General features: G+C 46.9%; 2 protein-coding genes across 10 annotated transcripts in view; both read right to left on the bottom strand.

The window, feature by feature from the left end:
- Positions 1-5,129, bottom strand: part of Dnm2 (dynamin 2) — an 89,224-nt gene extending 84,095 nt beyond the window's left edge. For 4 of the 9 annotated variants that reach the window (XM_005336150.5, XM_040290453.2, XM_005336143.5 and 1 more), the window contains exon 1: positions 4,781-5,127. In XM_005336150.5, coding sequence (XP_005336207.1) covers positions 4,781-4,941 — 161 coding nt within the window. In that variant the 5' untranslated portion in view covers positions 4,942-5,127. Of the gene's footprint in view, positions 1-4,780 lie in introns of all 9 variants that reach the window. The other 5 variants (XM_005336145.5, XM_005336144.5, XM_005336149.5 and 2 more) reach the window with 2 other exon arrangements.
- Positions 5,130-8,582: 3,453 nt separating this feature from the next.
- Positions 8,583-16,142, bottom strand: Qtrt1 (queuine tRNA-ribosyltransferase catalytic subunit 1). Its single transcript, XM_005336140.4, has 10 exons — positions 15,863-16,142; positions 15,560-15,628; positions 15,312-15,450; positions 13,213-13,291; positions 12,996-13,111; positions 9,627-9,765; positions 9,299-9,374; positions 9,052-9,161; positions 8,892-8,979; positions 8,583-8,809 (listed from the first exon to the last, which is right to left on the bottom strand). Exons 1-10 carry the CDS (start codon positions 16,103-16,105, stop codon positions 8,657-8,659), a joined length of 1,212 nt encoding a protein of 403 aa, XP_005336197.1. The 5' UTR covers positions 16,106-16,142; the 3' UTR covers positions 8,583-8,656.
- Between the last annotated feature and the right edge of the window lie 2,972 nt (positions 16,143-19,114).

Genomic DNA, 19,114 nt, shown 5'->3' with positions numbered 1-19,114 from the left:
AAATGGCCAGCAACACCACCCCAATTCCTCTTTGACCTTGTCTCTCACTACACTGGCCTCCAGGTACCATCTTACCTCAGGGCCTTTGCACTGGCTGTTCCCACAACCTGGGATGCTCTTGCCTCAATCTCCACAAGCTCTTTTCCTTACCTCCTTCAAGTCTCTAGTCAAATGTCACTTGACTCCCCTATTTACAGTATAATTCCCCCACACACTATGATGACTCCTTTATCCTTTTTTTCATAAGTGTTATCACCTTCTACCACAGTTTCTCCTTTATCTGCTCCCTGCTGGAAGGTCAGCTCCCCCAGCCAGGAGTTTTGGTATCTATCTCAGGGCCATGTACCCAGGCACACAGAAAAATCGCTTCAAAGTGTTAAAAACATTCTTCAATGAAGACTTTTTGTTTTAAGTACTTTCTCTGTGCTAACTCCAAGCATTCTAAAATGTCTCATCTAATCTCCTCTCAACTCTTAAGAATTTTCACCTTAGTATAACTCCCATTTTAAAGAGGAGTTCAGTTCCTCACATAAGGACTCACAGTCTGCAGTGAGGGCTGGCACCCTGAGGTGGAATAGACCAGCCCCCTTCCCCGCTGAGGGAACTGAGGCTCAGAGAGGTAATAGATGCATGAAGCCGAGCCCAGCTGACCCACCCACTGGAGGCCCCACCTTCCTCCTGCTCCTCATTAGAAGAAAAAAATTCTGCTGGGCATGGTGGTGCACACCTGTAATCCCAGCAACTCAGGAGGCTAAACAGGGAGGAGTCCAAGTTTGAGAAAGAAAAGGAAAAGAAAAAAATGCCCAGTCCTTCCTTCTTGCCAGCTCCTTGCAAGGCTCTGGGCTTAATCTCTGGTGCCAAAAAAAAAGGGGGGCGGGGCGTCCCCATAGGCCTATAGATCTATCTGCAAGTGCAGAGCAGGAAAACCAAGGATCTCAAACTCCAATGTAGCCTGATGGGGTAGGAACTGCTGGTCCTGAAACTCAAAGAGCTAGAACTACACGAGATGCAGGCCCCGCAGAGTGAAGTAGTAACGAGAGTGACTGGAGCCATGGGTAGAGAACCAAAGGAATTAATCATTAACTTAACCAGGCTCCAAGGGAGGATCCAGTTATCACCCCTATTTTTTTTAAAAACTGGGAGGGAACCTAGGACCTTCCACAAGCAAAGCACACACTGTACCATAGCTACACCCCAACCCTATCACCCTCATGAGAAAAGGAACCCAGAAAGCCAAATCCATTCAGCAAAGTTACACAGTCAAACATGGTGGATCCCAGGACCTGTGCACTACATCGCAAACCTCTAAAGATGTGGGGTTTTTTTCTAGCACCACAGGAATCTAAATTTAATGTGAAGTCTACATTTAAAATGTTGGCACCTCTCAGCTCCCAGGGCCAGTGATCTGCAACCCCTGGTACAGTCCTGAGCTAAGGGGGCCACTCTCAGAAAATCCACAAAGAGGAAGCAAAAAAACAAAGCAGCAGTGCTGACCCACTAGGTGCTGGCCTAGCCACAGGCCCTTGACTCGCTTTCACTCATTCCTTAAGCCTGCCAGGATGCCCACTGTATATGCACAGGTTCAGCTCAGTTGGGCCAAATTCATGAGAGGAAATAGGGAGTGTAATTCAAAGTGTGGCCCACCTTCAGCAGCCTCCTAGCAGGCCTTTGTAGTTGAGAGGCCTTACCCACATTCCAGAAATAGAAGAATTTAAGCTCTCTTTGAGTACTGTACCCAAGAAAAGGTCTTTTTACAACTTAGATTTTCAGGCACTGAATTAATGATCTTAACTGCTAATGTCTACATTGCAGGATTCTGGGAAGACAATGCCATGGGAGCCACCTCAACAGTCATGGTGAGCACCAGGTTGGAGGGACAGGGAGAGGTGGGTGTAAGGAGGCACGGCAAGGGGTAGAGGGACTGAAGGAGGTGGGGAAGGGTCAGAGACTTGAGCCCCCAACCCAGAATCCCAATCCCTCTTTGAACAACTTCAAGCAAGAGTGCATGGCTCAGCTCTCCAAGCCTCAGTTTCCTGCTCTGTAAAATGGGGACCACTGCAGTGCCACCCTCATAAAGCTTAAGTGAAGTTCAATTAAAAAATTAATTTAAAAAAATGAAGTTCAGCCAGGCACAGTGGCAAACACCTGTAATCCCAGCAGCTCAGGAGGCTGAGGCAGGAGAATCCCAAGTTCAAAGCCAGCCTCAGCAATTCAGCAAGGCCCTAAGCAATTTAGCAAAACCCTGTTTCAAAATTAAAGAAAAAAAAAAGAAGAAGTCCAATACAAAATTTAAAAGCATTTTAATTCTAGTTCAATTTTGCCATTAATATAAAAGGAATCAGCTAAGTAAGTAATAGCCCCATCCATGGAGACCTAGAGACCTACTGTATACCAGGCATTACACTAAGCAAGCACTTAGTGTAATGTTGTCCAGGCTGGTCTGAGCTCCCAGGCTCAAGGGATCTTCCTACCTCAGCCTCCCAAATTAGTAGGAACTACAAATTAGCATACCTACTAGCCAGCTAAAACAAACTCTTTTTTCTCCCCCGGTGCTGTGGCTCAAACCCAGGGTCTCATACACACTGAGCAAGCACTCTACTACAGAGCCAGCTCTTAAAGCAAGGGCTTTCAGGGCTGGGGATATAACTCAGTTGGAAGACTGCTTGCCTTGCATGCACAAGGCCGTGAGTTCAATCCCCAGCACCAAAAAAAAAAAAAAAAAAAAAAAACAAGCAAGGGCTTTCAATGCACTATACACTGTATCCTTGCCACATTCTTTTTGAAGAACCATAATCCATTTTTTTGGGGGGGAGGGAGATTTGGGAAGTGAATGAATGAGAACAGTGCTTGCTGCCACCAAGTTGCTGACTCTCAATTTCTTGACATATGGTAAGATGGACTAATACCGTCAGCCACAGCAGAGCAGTATGCAGAGGTGAACTCCTCAATCCCAAAAGATGGAGAAGGAAAAGTCCCCCTTTCCTCTCAGTCCATCACCAGTCCCTCAACTTGGATCATTCAAGACTTGGAGGAGCCAAACCACTTGTGCAAGGTCACAAGGCAAATGAAAAAGAGTTCTGAAGATGCCCACTGGAAGCCTGGGGAAGAAGGAAGACAGCTATGCAGAAGGGTCCCACAGCCTGGTCTGAATTTCAGCTGCCCCCAACTCCACACCTTTCTGCCACAGTAGACAGTGCCAGAGACAAAGTAGCAAAGGAGGAAATTCTGGCTGCTGTGAGAAAAATCCCATGACTCTCAGAAGGCAGGGCAGGCCTGAGTGCTTTCAGGCTCTGCTGTGCAAGAGCCTGGTGGCCTTGGATGGAAAGCAAGTCCTTCCAGAACCTCCCAGTTCATCTCTAAGGAGGTGACAAAAAACCTTCTTGCCACTTGCTCATTGCTGGGATTCAAAACACAGAACCAAGGAGGAGCTTAGCCTGAGACCTGCTGGATGAATTCTATCCCTAAGACTGATAACAACAATAATAACAATAATTATGAAGACGATGACAGCAATGAGGATGTTATCACTTGGCAGGCACACCATCACAAATGGAGTACTTCCTGGAATGCAGAAGTGGACGCCCATGTGAGAAACAGAAGGATAAGAAGGGAGGGGAAAGGGGTAAATTGACATCCCTTGGTGTCAGCAAGCACTGTTCTCATTCATTCACTTCCCAAATCCAAAGACTGGAATTTGCCCACTGGACAAGTAGAACAAACTGAGGCTTCTCAGGGCTGCTCAGTTATTGCTTCTTTGGCTTGATCAGGCAAGTAGCCTATTCCCAGAGGCCCCTAAATTGCAAGCTTTGGCTTGGGGGCTGGCCCCTGTGTGCAAGGGTAGGCCCCAGAATGCCCTGACATGGGCCAGGAAAAATCCCTAGAGAAAGTTCCCTACAGGGTCCTATACCCATTTGAAAGAGGAAAGAGTTCAATTCTCACCCTTCAGCTCTTCTCTGCTCTACCCTCCTGTCAGCCCCTTCCAGAGGGGTCGAGCCAGAGAGTCAGGAGCTGCCAAGGAAGTAATGAGTAGACACCAGGGCAGATAGGATTCAATGGCAAAAGAGGAGCCAGCAGACACAAAGTTGAAAAGTCAGCCTTGAAGAACCAGACAAGAGACTCCATGGAGAATCCAGTCCGTAAGACAGTGGAGGGCAGCTAGGGTAATCGGGAGGAATTGATAACTGTTAGTCTGCAAGGGACACAGATGGGCAGACGAACGGCAGAGATCATTCTGTATAGCTAGCCAGATAGTGGGCGGGGGCAGGGGGGAATGAGGGGTATGCTGCTGGATGGGTCTGGACAGATGGACAGCCAAATGGTGGTATTAGGGAGGCATGCCCAGAACAGAAAGACAGCCAACCAGACAACAGGGGCTGCCCCTGATAAATGAACCGCCAGTGAGACCGCAGGGGTCTCCCCGATAAATATCTAAGTGGCAGGTTTCATCCCTGATGGAAGGACAGATGAGCAGGAGGATCTATCCCCATCACAGGCAACCAGGTGGCAGAAGTGACCTACAAAAAGTGGGACCAGATAACACTGCGGGGGTCTACCGCACTCCTTGTTCGACGATACCCAGCCCAAGCGACCACCCCTGGGTCTGCACCCCAGACCCTGCAGGGAACCCTCGGCCCAGGCGTCCCACAGGGACCGCCTCCTTGTCCCAGTCGCCCGCACGCAAACGCCGCAGTTACGCCGGCGGCGCAGGGAGCGCCATTCCCGGTACGCCCTCCGCGCCCTAGGCCGCCGCCCTCCCGCAGTCCCCGCCGCGCTCGCTCACCGACCCACGAAGTTCTCGAGTACTGAGCTCTTGCCGGCGCTCTGGCCGCCCACCACAGCGATCTGCGGCAGGTCCAGGTGGCAGCTCTGGCCGATGGAGCTGAAGGCGTCCTGCAGCTTGTTGACCAGCGGAATCAGCTCTTCCATTCCGCGGTTGCCCATGGCGCCGGCGGCCCCGGCCCGAGCGCCCGGCGCTCCGCGCCCACCCCCGACCCTTAACGACCCGGCCCCGCGGCGTCGGTGGCCGTTGCTCCCTGCCCGCCCGGGTCTCGGCGCGACGCCCGCTCCCGGCTCGGCCTCACGGTCGCCGCCTCATCCGGTTCTCAGGCGACATCCGACCTGAGCGACCTCCCGCCCCGGCCTGTGGGCTGCTCCCAAAGCACTTGTGTTGCAGCCGATTGGTCAGGACCGCTATCACTCCTGCACTTGAGCCAATGGAGGCGAGGCACGGACTTAAGGCTATGTAGGCCTTCCCCTAGGGAACGTCACGCAAGCTCATTGGATGAAAGAAGTGTCGCTGGTGTCCAAAGGCCAATGGGAGCAGAAAACGAGTTGTCAAAGCAGCGGGGCGGTGTCTCGGGAAACTACACTTCGGATCCGCCCAGTAGGGAGATCTGCGTCTTATTGGTAGGCAAACACGCCAGTCGTGAAAGCTGACCAATGATGTTAGGAACCGATCCTAAAACATTGATTTGTCTCTTGACACTACCTACTTCCCTATAAATTTCCCATTGGCTTATATAAATACCACTTCGCAATTCCCGCCAATAAGAGAAAAAAGGGTGGGCTTTAACATCCGAATCTTGACTCCGATTGAAGACTGTATCTGTCAGTTGAAGTAACTCCGTTCTTCAGTGATGTTCGCGTTCCAGTCTTCTGAAGGGGAGGGTAAGATCCACCGTACTTGCCGTGGGGTGACACCTCGTGGTAGTAACCAGTGATTGTCACTTGAGTGCCGGGGTCTTGAGAAAACTACAAGTCCCACGATGCCTCATGGCTCCCAGCCCGCAAGTCAGCTTTCGGAGTAAGGTCCCTACTCGCTTTGAAGATGAGTCAGACGACACTATTGCTTCCTAGGGAGAGGTCATAGTCACGCCTTTGCAAATATGGTGCCTCCCCCCATCTGCGAGTGTCCCATCTTAATGCGAGGAATGCTCCAACGTTGTTTCCTAGTCTCTTCAATTTTAGCCCATCACGGATCTGAGAACTCAACAACAGGATCCTTTCCCTAATGCAAAGCCGCTGTTTTTCAGACAAAGGTGGGGGATTCTGGAAACTGTAACTCTAGGCCCAAAGTGATTTTATTCTTCTGGGCATACGTGGGCCAGAAAACAGGGAATTCAGTGTGTTAACAGGAGCAACACAGAATGCAGAAGGGGATTGACACGAGTGGGTACACTGACATGCAGAAACAGTGGGAAGGATGGCGGAGTGGCCGATAGTATATGCCTGCTCCATGACAGGTCTCAAAAATGGGCAAAAAAATTATTTACACCTAACTTTTTTTTTTTTTCCTTTTGAGGTAATAAAGAGCCTTTTACTCTCCAAAACTGAAAACAAATAAGTGTGAGGGAGAGAGAACAACCAACAAGGTTTGGTATTGCAGACGTGATTCCAATTGCAGAAACTAGAAACTCCCTGTCCATTCAAGGAGTTGGTTGAATAATAATATGCAGAAACTGTAAAAAAATAAAAATAAAAAATAAAAAGAAAGAGAAAAGATTAGGAAGCTCTTTATGTACTGGCCTATACAAAATTTGAGGATACCAAGGTGAGAAGGAATAAAATTCAGAACTGCATTGTACAGGATTCTGACTTTAGAGAAAAACAATATACATACATGGAAATTTTCTGGAATGCATAAATTAATACAAATAGTTTCACTATTGAGTTGCTCCTCACAACTTTTTCAGTTTTAAAAACCTAACTTAAAAACACCAGCTCTGTAACAGCTCATATTTGGGTTAGATCATGGGCCACTTTGTTAACTGTGTGATCCTATGGCCTACATGTTTCTCATTTCCCCAAAACTCATGTTGAAACCGAACCCCAATGTGATAGTATTTGGAGGAAAGAACTGATTAGATCATAAGAGCAGAGACCTTTTAAATGTAATTAGTGCCCATATAAAAGACCCCAGGAAGCTACTTTGTCCCTTATACCATGTGAGAACACTTTGAGAAGATAGTCATCCATCTATGAACCAGGAAGCAAATCCTCACCAAACACAAATCTGCTAGCACCATGATCTTTCCAACCTTCAAAACAATGATGAATAAATGTGCTTTCTAAGCCACCCAGTTCATGTCTGAACAGTCACTGATAGTAACCAAATAGCTTCATAGCTCTGAACCTCAATTTCCTCATCTATAAAATGGGAACATACCTGTATCTTGCATCATAACTTTGCAAGAATTAAATACACATGACAACACTTTAGTGATAGTATGTGTGTATGTGCCTAGCTTGCCAGAGGCCCTGGGTTCCATTCCCAGGATGGCCCCCAGAAAAGAAAACATGCCATAGTGTAAAAATGTTAGATCACATGTATTATCACATCATTTACTGACAGCTACACTGTGCCACGTGTCAATTGAAACTAAAAGCCAGGCATGGTGGCACATGCCTGTAATCCTAGCTACTTGAAAGGCTCAGAAAGGAGAACCACAAGTTCTAAGCAGCCTAAGCAAGTTAGTGAGACCTTGTCTCAAAATACAATTTAAAAGGGCAGCGCTGGGGATGTAGCTCAGGGGTGCAGCACTTGCCTGACATATGTGAGGCCCTCAGTTGAATTAAGAGTCAAGACTAGCCAGGTGCCATGGCACACACCTATAATCCCAGCAGCTCGGGAGGCTGAGGCAGGAGGCTTTCGAGTTCAGAGCCAGCCTCAGCAACTCAGTGAGACACTTAGAAATTCAACAAGACCCTGTCTCTAAATAAAATACAAAAAAGCGCTGGGGATGTGGCCCAGTGATTAAGTGCCCCTAGGTTCAATCCCCGGTACCCCCTCACACTTCAAAAAAAAAAAAAAAGAGTCAAAGGCTGGGGCTGTAGCTCAGTGGTAGAGCACTTGCCTAGCAAGGCACTGGGTTCAATCCTCAGCACCACATAAAAAATAAACAAAGCTACTGTGTCCATCTCCAAATAAATAAATAAAAGTGAAGATAAAAATCAAACTGGCAGGGGCTGGGGATGTGGCTCAAGCGGCAGCGTGCTCGCCTGGCATGCGTGCGGCCCGGGTTCGATTCTCAGCAGCACCACATACCAACAAAGATGTTGTGTCCGCCGAGAACTAAGAATAAATAAATGTTAAAATTCTCTCTCTCTCTGTCCCCCTCTCTCTCTCACTCTCTCTTTAATTAAAAAAAAAAAAAAAAATCAAACTGGCAGAATCAAACTGCCATTTCCTTGACGGTGACCTTAGGTAAGCTATTTCCTCTCCCTGGGCCTGTTTCTTTACCTGTCAACAGATGGACAAGAGTGATCACCTCCAGAGTCGTTGGGAAGCCTGGACCACAGGAAAAAGGATGTAGCTCCCACCCTGAGACCACATCCTACATGCTGGGCTGTGCCAAGTGGTTTCCAGTTACCAGCTGCTGCCATGGTTCCTTTTTTTCCCCTCCCCCCTGCACTGCTGGGGATGGAACCCAGGGATTCCTGCATGCTAAGCATGGTCACTACCACTGAGCCAATGTGGTCACTTCTTACTCTCAGTGGGAGGGGTGGACAATCCAACTGCAGTAATGCCCAGACCAGGAAGGTAACAGGGACAGGCCACCTCCCAAAAGAAAACAGACACACACTACGTTAGAATTTTTAAAAGCTTAAAAAATCCTTCAGTATCTTCCAGCCCCAACCTCCATTTCCCTTGGCCAGGTCAGCCCAGTGTTATTCCCACAGAGGCCAAGGCTTCGGTGGCCCAGGTGGGACAAAGGGTGTGGTCCCCATACATGGTGCTCATGAAGTTCCTCACGAAGTCAGGGAAGCGCTTCTCCACAATACTGGTGCGCATGGCACTCATCAGCTGCAGCTGCAGGAAGGGAGCATCAGTATGGGCCAGGGGCACCCAGGAGACCTCCCCCTGCCCTCACCCACCCCCAGGTATAGGCCACCTGGTAGGCGATATTGTGGACAGTGAGGTGGTGCAGGGCGGCTGTGTTGTCGCTGTGGAGTAGAGCGTGCAGGAAGGCCCGGCTGTGCCTGTAGGTCAGCAGGGGGTGGCTGAGCAGAGCCCAGCTTTCCCCACCTCCAGCCCCCAACTACATCACCTACTTCTTGCAAGTGGGGCAGGTGCACTCGGGGTCTATGGGGCCAAAGTCCTTCTCATACTGCTTCTTCTTCAACTGCAGGTTGCCTGTGGGCACCAGGGCAGAGCCAAAGCGCTGGGGACCAAGAATGGCAGTGGAAGGCAGGTCACAAGGTCTGAATCCTTCCTGGTCCCTCTCCCGCTTCCTTCTTCCCCCATCTCCCTCCCTGCCAGTACCCTGCCCATCTGTCAGCTCCCTGCCCAGGGCCTCACCGCTGTCCTTGTGGGATAAACACAGTCGAACATGTCACATCCAAGAGCCACGCAGACCACCAAATCGGTAGCATAGCTGGGGGTAGTGGGGCAGCCATGGAGGGAGTAAGAGAGAGCCTGAAGCCCTTACATGGGCTTCCCAGGCCCCTATCCCACCCCTAGCTGGGCCACATAGTCTCAAAACCATCCCCTGGGGGCAGTCATGTCCTCCTTAGTTCCCCCACAGCAGGGCTGTATCCTTCCCCCATGTCTTCTACAAGCGAGGGAAAGGGTGCTCAGGAATCTGCTCCCCATAGGCAGGGTTCTGTCTCCTCTCACCCCAACATACCCAACGCCCATCAGGTAGCGGGGCTTGTCTTTCGGCAGCCTGGAGGTGCTCAGTGCCACCATCTTCCAAAACTGGGCCTTGCTCTCACCACCACTCAGGCCTCCGATAGCGAAGCCTGGCACGTCCCTTTTGGTCATCTCTGAGGGTACAGATGATCCTCAATTTACAATGATTTCTGAATTTTCCATTTTACAAAGATGCAAAAGCATACCCATACAATCATCATGTTTTCTACCTTCAGGGCTGTATTCAATAAATAACATGAGAACATCATATAAAGACAGGCTTTTTGTCAAATGGTTTTGCCCAACCTTAGGCTAACACACATCCTGAGCACATTTAAGGTTGCCTAGGCTGAGCTACAATGTTCACTAAAGCAAATGTATTAAATTAATTTCAACTTACAATGTTTTCAAGTTATGCTGGTATAACCACATCATTGAGCTGAAGGTAAAGGGTGACCAGACAAAAAGGAAATGTACCTCATATCCTTGTCCCCAGGAAAGACCTTGTCCAGATATCCATAAGACAGAGAGAAGGATGGGGAGATATAACACATAGGAGGAAAAGAATCTGTCTGTGGATGCTGACTCTGAGTGCCCTACATGCAAGACCCTCTACTTAATTCTCAGGAGAAGCCCATGATCCATACTTCCATTGCTGAAACCTTTGGAGTCAGATGAGTTTATGAGTTGAGAATTTTCAAGATTTGAGAATATGGAAACATTCCATATGCGGAGTAAGATCCTGGCATCAAACCCTGTAACATTTCTACAATTTAAAATACATGAATTCTGGAAGGCCTCCAAATGAATGGCAAATTCCAAAGCATTCATTTGTCATTGTACCTCTAGAATGACTAATGTTTAGTGACCTTTATCCCTCAGTTTCTAAAAAAGTTTGGTTCCACAGGGGTCCTGTGGATACCACAACCCAAGGATGTTAAAATCCCTCATATCAAATGGTATAGTACTTGCATAGAACCTATGTACATCCTCTTATAGACTGTCTCTTTATTTTGGTACCAGGGATTTTACCAAGAGAGGCTTAACAGAGCCACACCCCCAGCCCTTTTTATTGTTTATTTTGAGACAAGGTCTCACTAAATTACTTAGGACCTCACTAAGTTGTTGAGACTGGCTTTGAACTACTGATCTCCTACCTCAGCCTCCCAAGCTGCTGGGATTATAAGCATGTGCCACCATGCCCAGCCCTCTCTAGATGACTTATAATGCCTAATACAATATAAATGCTATGTATTTGTTGTTATATGGCACTCTGTAGGAAATAATGAAAAGAAAAATATCTGTACATGTTTTAGTACTGATAAAATTTGGGCCTGGGGGGGTAACAGGAATTGAACCCAAGAACATTTTACCATGGAGCTATGTACCAGTTTTGTTTTGCTTTGTTTTCAGAAAGAGTCTTGCTAAGTTACTAAATTACTGAGGCTTGTGAGCTTTCTGCCTCCACCACCTGAGTGTTGTTGAGTTTATAGGCATGCACCACTGCATCTGACTCAGATGCAAATTTTTTTCCCCCACATATTCTCAGACCATGATTGGTAAAGTCTACAGTTATAGAACCCAAGGGAAAGGAGGTGCAAATATAGCATCAATCAACTCATCATTGACAGATGAGGAAACTAAGCCTTCACAGCTTAAACCATTAGCCCAGGCTGTATATGCCAAAAACTGGATATTACCTACAACCAGCCTCCAAGCCCATGTATGTCTCAGACCCCAACTACCCAGTTCAACCTAGTGAGGCCATACCATTGATGAAGCAGGTGCTATCTGGAGCGGGATTTCTTTTCTTCCCCCTTTTTTTGGTACTGGGGGTTGAACCCAGGGGCACTTCACCACTGAGCCACATACCCAGGGTATGAGACAGGGTCTTACTAAGTTACTGACCCATTTAGAGCCTCACTAAATTGCTGAGGCCAGGAATGGGAGAGGGGCCCAAAAGGCTGCATATGACTAGATGATCTGCTGCAGGTGAGCCTTGGAACAACACTTTGAGCACTTTGGTGCTTGTCAAGCTACAGGTGGCCAAGAAACGAATTTGTTTAAGGGATATCAGCCCTGTTGTTTTTTTCTTTTTAAAATATATATATATATATATATATATTTTTTTTTTAAGTTGAAGATGGACACAATATCCTTGTTTCCTTTATTTATTTATTTTTAATGTGGTACTGAGGATGTGAGATAAGTGCTCAACCACTAAGCTACAACCCCAGACCTCAGCCCTGTTTTTTGTTTTTCATTTTTTAACGAAAGAGAACAGAAAATACCAGAAAGCATCAGGTGTATAAAAGTAATGCTTTCAGAAAGCCTTGGTTTCCATTTTCATAAACATCCATACACACTGAACCATGACATGAGCTGAATCTCTCACTGCGGGTCTCTGTTCAAAAGACTTACTGGACCAGGAATGGGGGAGGAGGAGGTCTGAGGACAACAATGACCTCTTCAGCACCTGCTAATAGGTAGGATAACTTGAACAGACTTTCCCATTCAATCCTCACCTCCACTCCAAGATAACTGGGATTCAGTTTCCATTTTACAGAGGAAAAGAGGCTCAGAGAGATGGAAATGCTGGCCCAGGAGCACACAGCCACAAGGCAAAAGATCAAGGGATTCAGATGGACAGAAATGAATGCCCAAAAGTTTGCTCAGAACACCTCACTGACTTGGCTCACCTTCCTCTCTGCCCCTGACTTTAACTCCATGGTCGCAATCTTCTCGTTTTTTCCTTGAGCAAGTACTCCAGCCTCCCAATGGGTCTCCAATTCCCTACCCCCACCCATAAATTTTTCTATGATGTCCCTTGGCTCTGGCCACCCTCCTGCTCAGCACCTTCCCAGCACCTCAGTGTCCCCAGGTCTCCACCACTGAGCAATGCCCCAAGCCTAGCCCCTGACTCCTGACCCCGTGTATCCTACTATCTCAGGCAGCAGCAACACACTAGAGCAGTTAATGTTGTAAGTTCTGCCCAAAGCCTGGGTCCAAATCTCAGCTCTAAAATATCCAAGCTGTGAGGCCTCGAACAAGTGACATATACTTATAGGTCTCGGAAGCCTGGCAGGCTTTATCTTACAGTATTGTTATGAAGACTCAAAAGGTCAATTTCTGACCAGCATTTGGCATGGTGCCTGATGAATACCCAAACTCCACTAGCTACTGGAATTACTCCCATTCTCAAATACATTCTATTGCACACTGCCTCAGGGTCTTTGCCTTGTTCCTTCTAGCCAGAACACCCTTTGACCCATTAACAATCACTGCAGGAGCAGCACTGTATGCCAGGCCTGTGTGAGGGCCTCAGCAAGGGACAAGCCCTGGTCCTGCCAGCATGTGATTCTACCTTCAAGGCAAGTGGCCCGCAGATCCGCATCCAGCCCACCCTGGATGATGGCGAACAGGTTCTGCTTGTCCGGTTGCCGATGGGCTGCAATGCACCGGTCCAGCCAGCGGATTGACCTGTAAGAGGGCTCTGGTCACGAGCCCTAGGGGCCTGAAAAAGGGTAGCAAGGCAGGGCTGTAGGACCCAGGGCCCCTCCAAGACACACATGCACACGCACCTGTACATGGCTTCTTCCACACGTGGACCTGTCACAGTGCTGCTGACCACGTCGTCTAGCTGCATGATGATGTCTGAGCCTGAGATAAGACAGGGCAAGTCACTGGGCCTAATCTACACCTGAAGGAAAGACATGTCCTTACCTCTGAAGACAAGAAGAATCCAAAAGGTTTTTCCAAGTTCCCCTCAGCTTATTATAATTAGATGACACACCATTCGTCCTACCTCATACTGAGGTAGAATAAAAGGAATAAGAAATGGGTAGAGGGCTAGGCATATAACTCAGTTGGTAGAGTGCTTGTCTCGAATGCATAAGGCCCTGGGTTCAATCCCCCAGAACCAAAAAGAAAGAAAGAAATAGATAGATAGAAAGGAAACCAGGCATAGTGGTACACAACTGTAGTCCTAGCAATCCAGGAGGCTAGGGCAAGAGGAATACCAAGTTCAAAGCCAGCCTGAGCAACTTAGTGAGACCTTAGCTCAAAATATAAAGTAAAAAAGTCTGGGGATGGAGCTCAGTAGGAGAGTACTATTAGGTTCGATCCCCAATACAAAAATAAAAAGAAAGGAGACATAAAGAGGGACAAGGAAATAAAAATTTTAATTTATGGTGCATGACTATAATACCAGTGACTCAGGAAACTGAGGCAGGAGGATTGAAAGTTTGAGACCAATATATTTCATAATGCACTAATAAAAAAAAATGTGGTGGGGGGAGAAAGTTAGTTTGAGGTCAATCTCAGCAACTTAGTGAAGCCATATGCAACTCAGTGAGATCCTGTCTCAAAATAAACAATACAAAGGGCTGGGCATGTAGCTCAGAGGTTAAGTGGCCTTGGGTTCAATCCTCAGTACCAAAAAAAAAAAAAAAAAAAAAACCTGCATACTTTTCTAGGCCTAACACTCCCTAAGACAGCAAGCCTCTTTCTCAGGCCTATTACTCCCAAATTCCTGGGAATTTGTAAATCTGCCTGTGTACTGTTATTTAACCTCCCCTCATAAATGAATTAAGTAAAGAGAGAAATGATATTTGAGAATCCTACAATTTAAGAGACTTCTCAGTGCTATGTACATAGCCTGAGGATTCTGAGATTATCCAGACCACAATGAGTCATCTTGAGATCACCAGATTGATATTGTTCCTACAAACCTTCCTATACCCACCCCTCACCCACTTTACTTTAAAAGCTTTCAAGATGGCCCACATTCTATTTTGAATGTGTATTCCTTGCTTTATCCCAAAAGGCCTCTCTCTTGAGATTACTGGCATTCTACCTTGAATGTGTACCTACTTTCCTAAATCAACCTCTATGTCTCTGGTGCAGGGTGAAATTCTTTTCCATCAGTTAAGCCAAGAACCCCACTGTCCTAAGTCCAATTATCCTTTCTCTCAGGGGATCCTTGGATCTTCTTTAGAGACACCTCTTCTCCCGTGAAAACACTGCTTCATAACTATCACTTCATCATCAAACCCAGCATAAAATACACATGATTTAGGGTTGGGAGTGTAGCTCTGTGGTACAGCACATGCCTGCATGCCCAAAGCTCTGAATTCCACCCCCAACACCATAAAAAATACAAAGAGAGAAAAAAAGAAAGATTGACAAATACGAATTGTCCTTATGAAAGAACTGAGGATAGAGCTGGGATTGTGGCTCAGTACCACATATGTAAGGCACTGGGTTCAATCCTCAGCACCACATAAAAAAAGTAAATAAACAAAATAAAAGAATGAAAAAAAAAAAAAGAATTGAGGATATTGATGCAATCAAGGGGCCAGAAGCCTCTGGTATCTCCTCTTTTCGTCACCAGGATTTCAAAAGATATTTGTCTAGATAATTGGTTATTGAGAAATAATAGCAATGATGATAATAAAAGTTATTACATATCAGGCACTGTTCTAAGAGATTTACCGACATTACTTCATTTATTCTTGTCAATGATCCTACCAAAACCGTGCTACCATATTTGACTTGCAATAAGTGAAGCTCAGGGAGGGGGAGTAATTTCCCCCCAAACCACACAATGCCTAAGGGGCATGACCCTCTGGACTTCCATCCCCTACAGACTTAAAGGGGCAGTTCTAGAGGTTCCACTCACCCAGTGCGTTCTGAATTTCCACGGACTTCTCCGGGCTCAAAAGGGTCTCATCACCATCATAGGGGGAGCGAAAGCGGACGCCCTCCTCTGTCACCTCAGACAGGGACACTAGGGACACCATCTGGAAGCCACCACTGTCCTGGAGGGCACCCCACCCAGAGCTGTCATGGTGTGGAGACGGCGGCCTCCTCACCACAGAGAAGCTAAGACATTTAGTGGGCTCCCAACCCCAACCCCACTCCACTCACTGTCAGCAGATTGTGGGGCCAATTCATGAAGCCGTGGAGACCTTCGGCTTTCTTGATCAGCTCAGGGCCCTGCAGTGAGAGAAGAAAGTACCAGGTTACTGGTGAGCACAATTCTAGGGGCCCGTAATGGGGACAGAGCTGCCAGCTTCAATCCCCGCAGCTCTCCCAAGCCCAGCACAAGGCCTGGGCGACCCGAGGTACTCAATACACATTTATCGATGCTTTTGGAGCCATGCCCAGACCTTGAGGCCTCACCACCACCCCAACGCTCCCCACAGCCCTCCCAGAGCACAGTTCACCAACCGGTCTCAAACCCAGATGATAGGTGTTGCCCAAGCAGATGCGGCAGCCCAGGGCGTCCAGTTGCTCGGCTGTGATACCCTTCATGGTGGCCTGAGTGCCCACTGGCATGAACACTGGAGTGGCCACCGGTCCGTGCGGCAGCCGCAGTTCGCCCGCCCGAGCTCTGGAGCGACTGCATTCGGCCACCAGACGCATGATTCGCGGAGTCGCCTCCAGGGAAACCGGGGTAGCTGCTCCCGCCATCTTGACTACCAGAACCACGTGGGACGTGGAACCTGGTGGGCGGCGCCATATTTGCTACGATCACGTGACGCTCAGAGCTGGAGAATCCGGGAGAGTGTCAGGGAACCACGGCAACCGAAGTCTGAGCGCGTCTTCGCAGGATTCCTGAACGCTCCCTCCCGGAGCGCTCTAATGCAAAGAATTAAATTTTTCTAGGTTCAAATTCCATTCGGGAGACTTTTCTCTCTACAATCAAAGCCTCTCAGTGCCGTAATATTGTCCTGCACGAAATGTAGCCAATTCGGCTTAAGGGCCTTGAACAGGTTGAGGATCCGGTCGTCTGGTGCACACCTCTAGTCCCAGCAACGCTGGAGGGTGAGGCAGGAGGGTTATGAGTTCGAGCCCAGGATAAACAGTTCAGCGAGACTCTCAGCAATTTGGTGAAACCCTCAGCCACTTAGCAAGACCCTATGCTAAAATAGATAAATACTTACTTACATACATACATAGGATGGAGTTGTTGCTCAGTGATAAAGCACCCCTGGGTTCAAAACCAGCCTGCCTCCCCCCCCCCCAAAAAAAAAAAAGCCAACGTGTGTGTGTGTGTGTGTATGTGTGTGTGTGTGTACAATTTTTAAATGCTGGAGATGTAGTTCAGTGGTAAAGTGCCCTTTGCTTCAATGGGGGGGGGGAAGGAATACAGACACACGTACACACATACATATATACATATAATGAGAAGGACAGTTATACTATAACTCTTTACCCAATGCCTGGCTCCGATATTTTTCATCTCCTCACTCCTTTGTCTCAATAACTTAGATCCAGGCCTAGCACACAATAAGTGCTCAGTAAACATTAGTTCCTTCAATAAAGGAAGAATCCTAGTTTTTTGTTTTGTTTTGTTTTGTTTTTGGTGGTGGTGTTGTTTGCTTTTTTGGCGGAGGAGGGATTTACTGGGGATTGAACCCAGGGGCTCTTAACCAGTGAGCTACAAGCTCCTCCGCTTTTTATATATTTTATTTAGAACAGGGTGTCACTGAGTTGGTTAGGGCCTTGCTAAATTGCTCAGGCCGGATTTTAATTCGCTATTCTCCTACGTCAGCCTCTCGAGCCGCTGGGATTATAGGCGTGCGTCACTGAGGAATCCTAGATTTAAGACAGGGGAGTCTGCTGAGGCCACTAACCTGTCCACATATGGGTTTGTTCAATTAGTGCATACAAGTGTATACATATACGTGCACAAACACACAGGCTTATATGTATATCCCCACTGTGCCTTTCTTCATGCAGCTCAGGAGTGAGGGGGGGGGCTGAGTCACAGATTTACTGTACGCTGTTTGTTTTCCATTAATAATAATAACATAATATTACAGAATATCTAATAATCCTTACTGTTAGAAATGCAGCTGTGGCCAGCTGCGGCCAGCAGGAGGCGCCATTGATCTAAAACACTTTCACTGATACGGCAAATATCCTAAACTGGGCTGCTTTGGGCAAGATTGCCTCTGCGGAAGCCTCAGGCCTGTTACATTGTAATAAAGGCTAGTGATGTTAGGTTCTGAAGGCAGTGGAGAGATTTCATTGAGGTCACACCTGAAAAATGCCCATCAAGGTGGTTCAGTTCATGACCTTTGCACTTGCTGTTGGCTTTGACAATTCATCCCCTCTGAATTACCCAAAAACCTATGGGCTTATATTTTTCACTGTGTTTGCTCTTCCTAGGAAAATTCTAAAACCACTACACAATCTCAAGACCACTCTACCCCAGCCAGGCATAGAGGTGCATGCCTATAATCCCAATGACTCAGGAGCCTGAGGCAGGGAGATCACAAATTTAAGCCTAGCTTGGACAACTTAATGAAGTCCTATATAAAAATAAAATAAAATAAAGCAGGAGTGGCTGAGGATGTGGCTCAGTGGTAGAGTCCTTGCCTAACATGCATAAGGCCCAGGATTCAGTCCCCACAAGCACCACAAAAAGGGGAGGACTGAGGAGGTAGCTCATGGTAAAGTGTCCCTGGGTTCAATTTCCCACACCAAAAAGTAGTAAATAAATAAACACTCCATCCTCCATCACTATATATCACTTATAACTGATATGCCTTGTGAGATTTCTCTACACATTGGCAATGCCCAAATTTATTTATTTATTTTGGCAGTACTGGTGATAGAATCAGGGATGCTCTACTATAAAGCTACATCACTAATCTTTTATTTTTTTATTTTGTTTTGTTTTTAGTTGTAGATGGGCACAATACATTTATTTTTTTTTAATTTATTTTGATGATGCTGGGGATTGGACCCAGGACCTTGTGTCTGCGAAGCAAGCACTCTACCAACTGAGCTACATCCTCAGCCCTTGTTTTATTTTTATTTTTTGGAGGTACTGGGGATTGAACTCAAGGGCACTCAACCACTGAGCTACAACCCCAGACCCTTTTTTTTTTTTTCTCTCACACACACAGACCTATACATAAACATGTGTGGATACATAGCCATTCTCCATGGTGCTCCAATGTGAGAGATGTTGAGTCTTGGACATAGTGTGTGATGGTTGTGCTCCATTAATAATAATGTTATTATTAACATATAATATCACATAATATATAATAAACATTATTGTTTGACATGTAGGTTTTGCTAAGTGGCTCAGGCTGGGCAATCCTCCTACCAGAGCCTCTGGAGTTGCTGGGATTGTATGTATGTGCTTCCACACTCAGCTCTCAATTCATGTTTTCCTTCTAGTACTGTGAAACTTTTGCACTCTGTGATTTTTTTTACTTTTTTACCTTTTGTATTTTTGTTCATGCTCTATTAATTTAAGTGGTATATAACAAATTATATTAGCCCGTAGCTTTACCATGATCCCAAACAACATAAGTTTCCTAAACAATTTAACTCAGAACTCAGACTTATTCATCCTGTGTTGATTATTTTTTGGGGGGGAGTGGTACTGGTGACTGAACTCAGGGGCACTTGGCCACTGAGCCACATCCCCAGACCTATTTTTTATTTTATTTAGAGACA

This window comes from Ictidomys tridecemlineatus, chromosome 2 (genome assembly GCF_052094955.1).
Source record: "Ictidomys tridecemlineatus isolate mIctTri1 chromosome 2, mIctTri1.hap1, whole genome shotgun sequence".
Lineage (NCBI taxonomy): Eukaryota > Metazoa > Chordata > Mammalia > Rodentia > Sciuridae > Ictidomys > Ictidomys tridecemlineatus.
The sequence above is the reverse complement of the archived record's forward strand: the minus strand, read 5'-3'. Positions and strand labels throughout refer to the sequence as shown.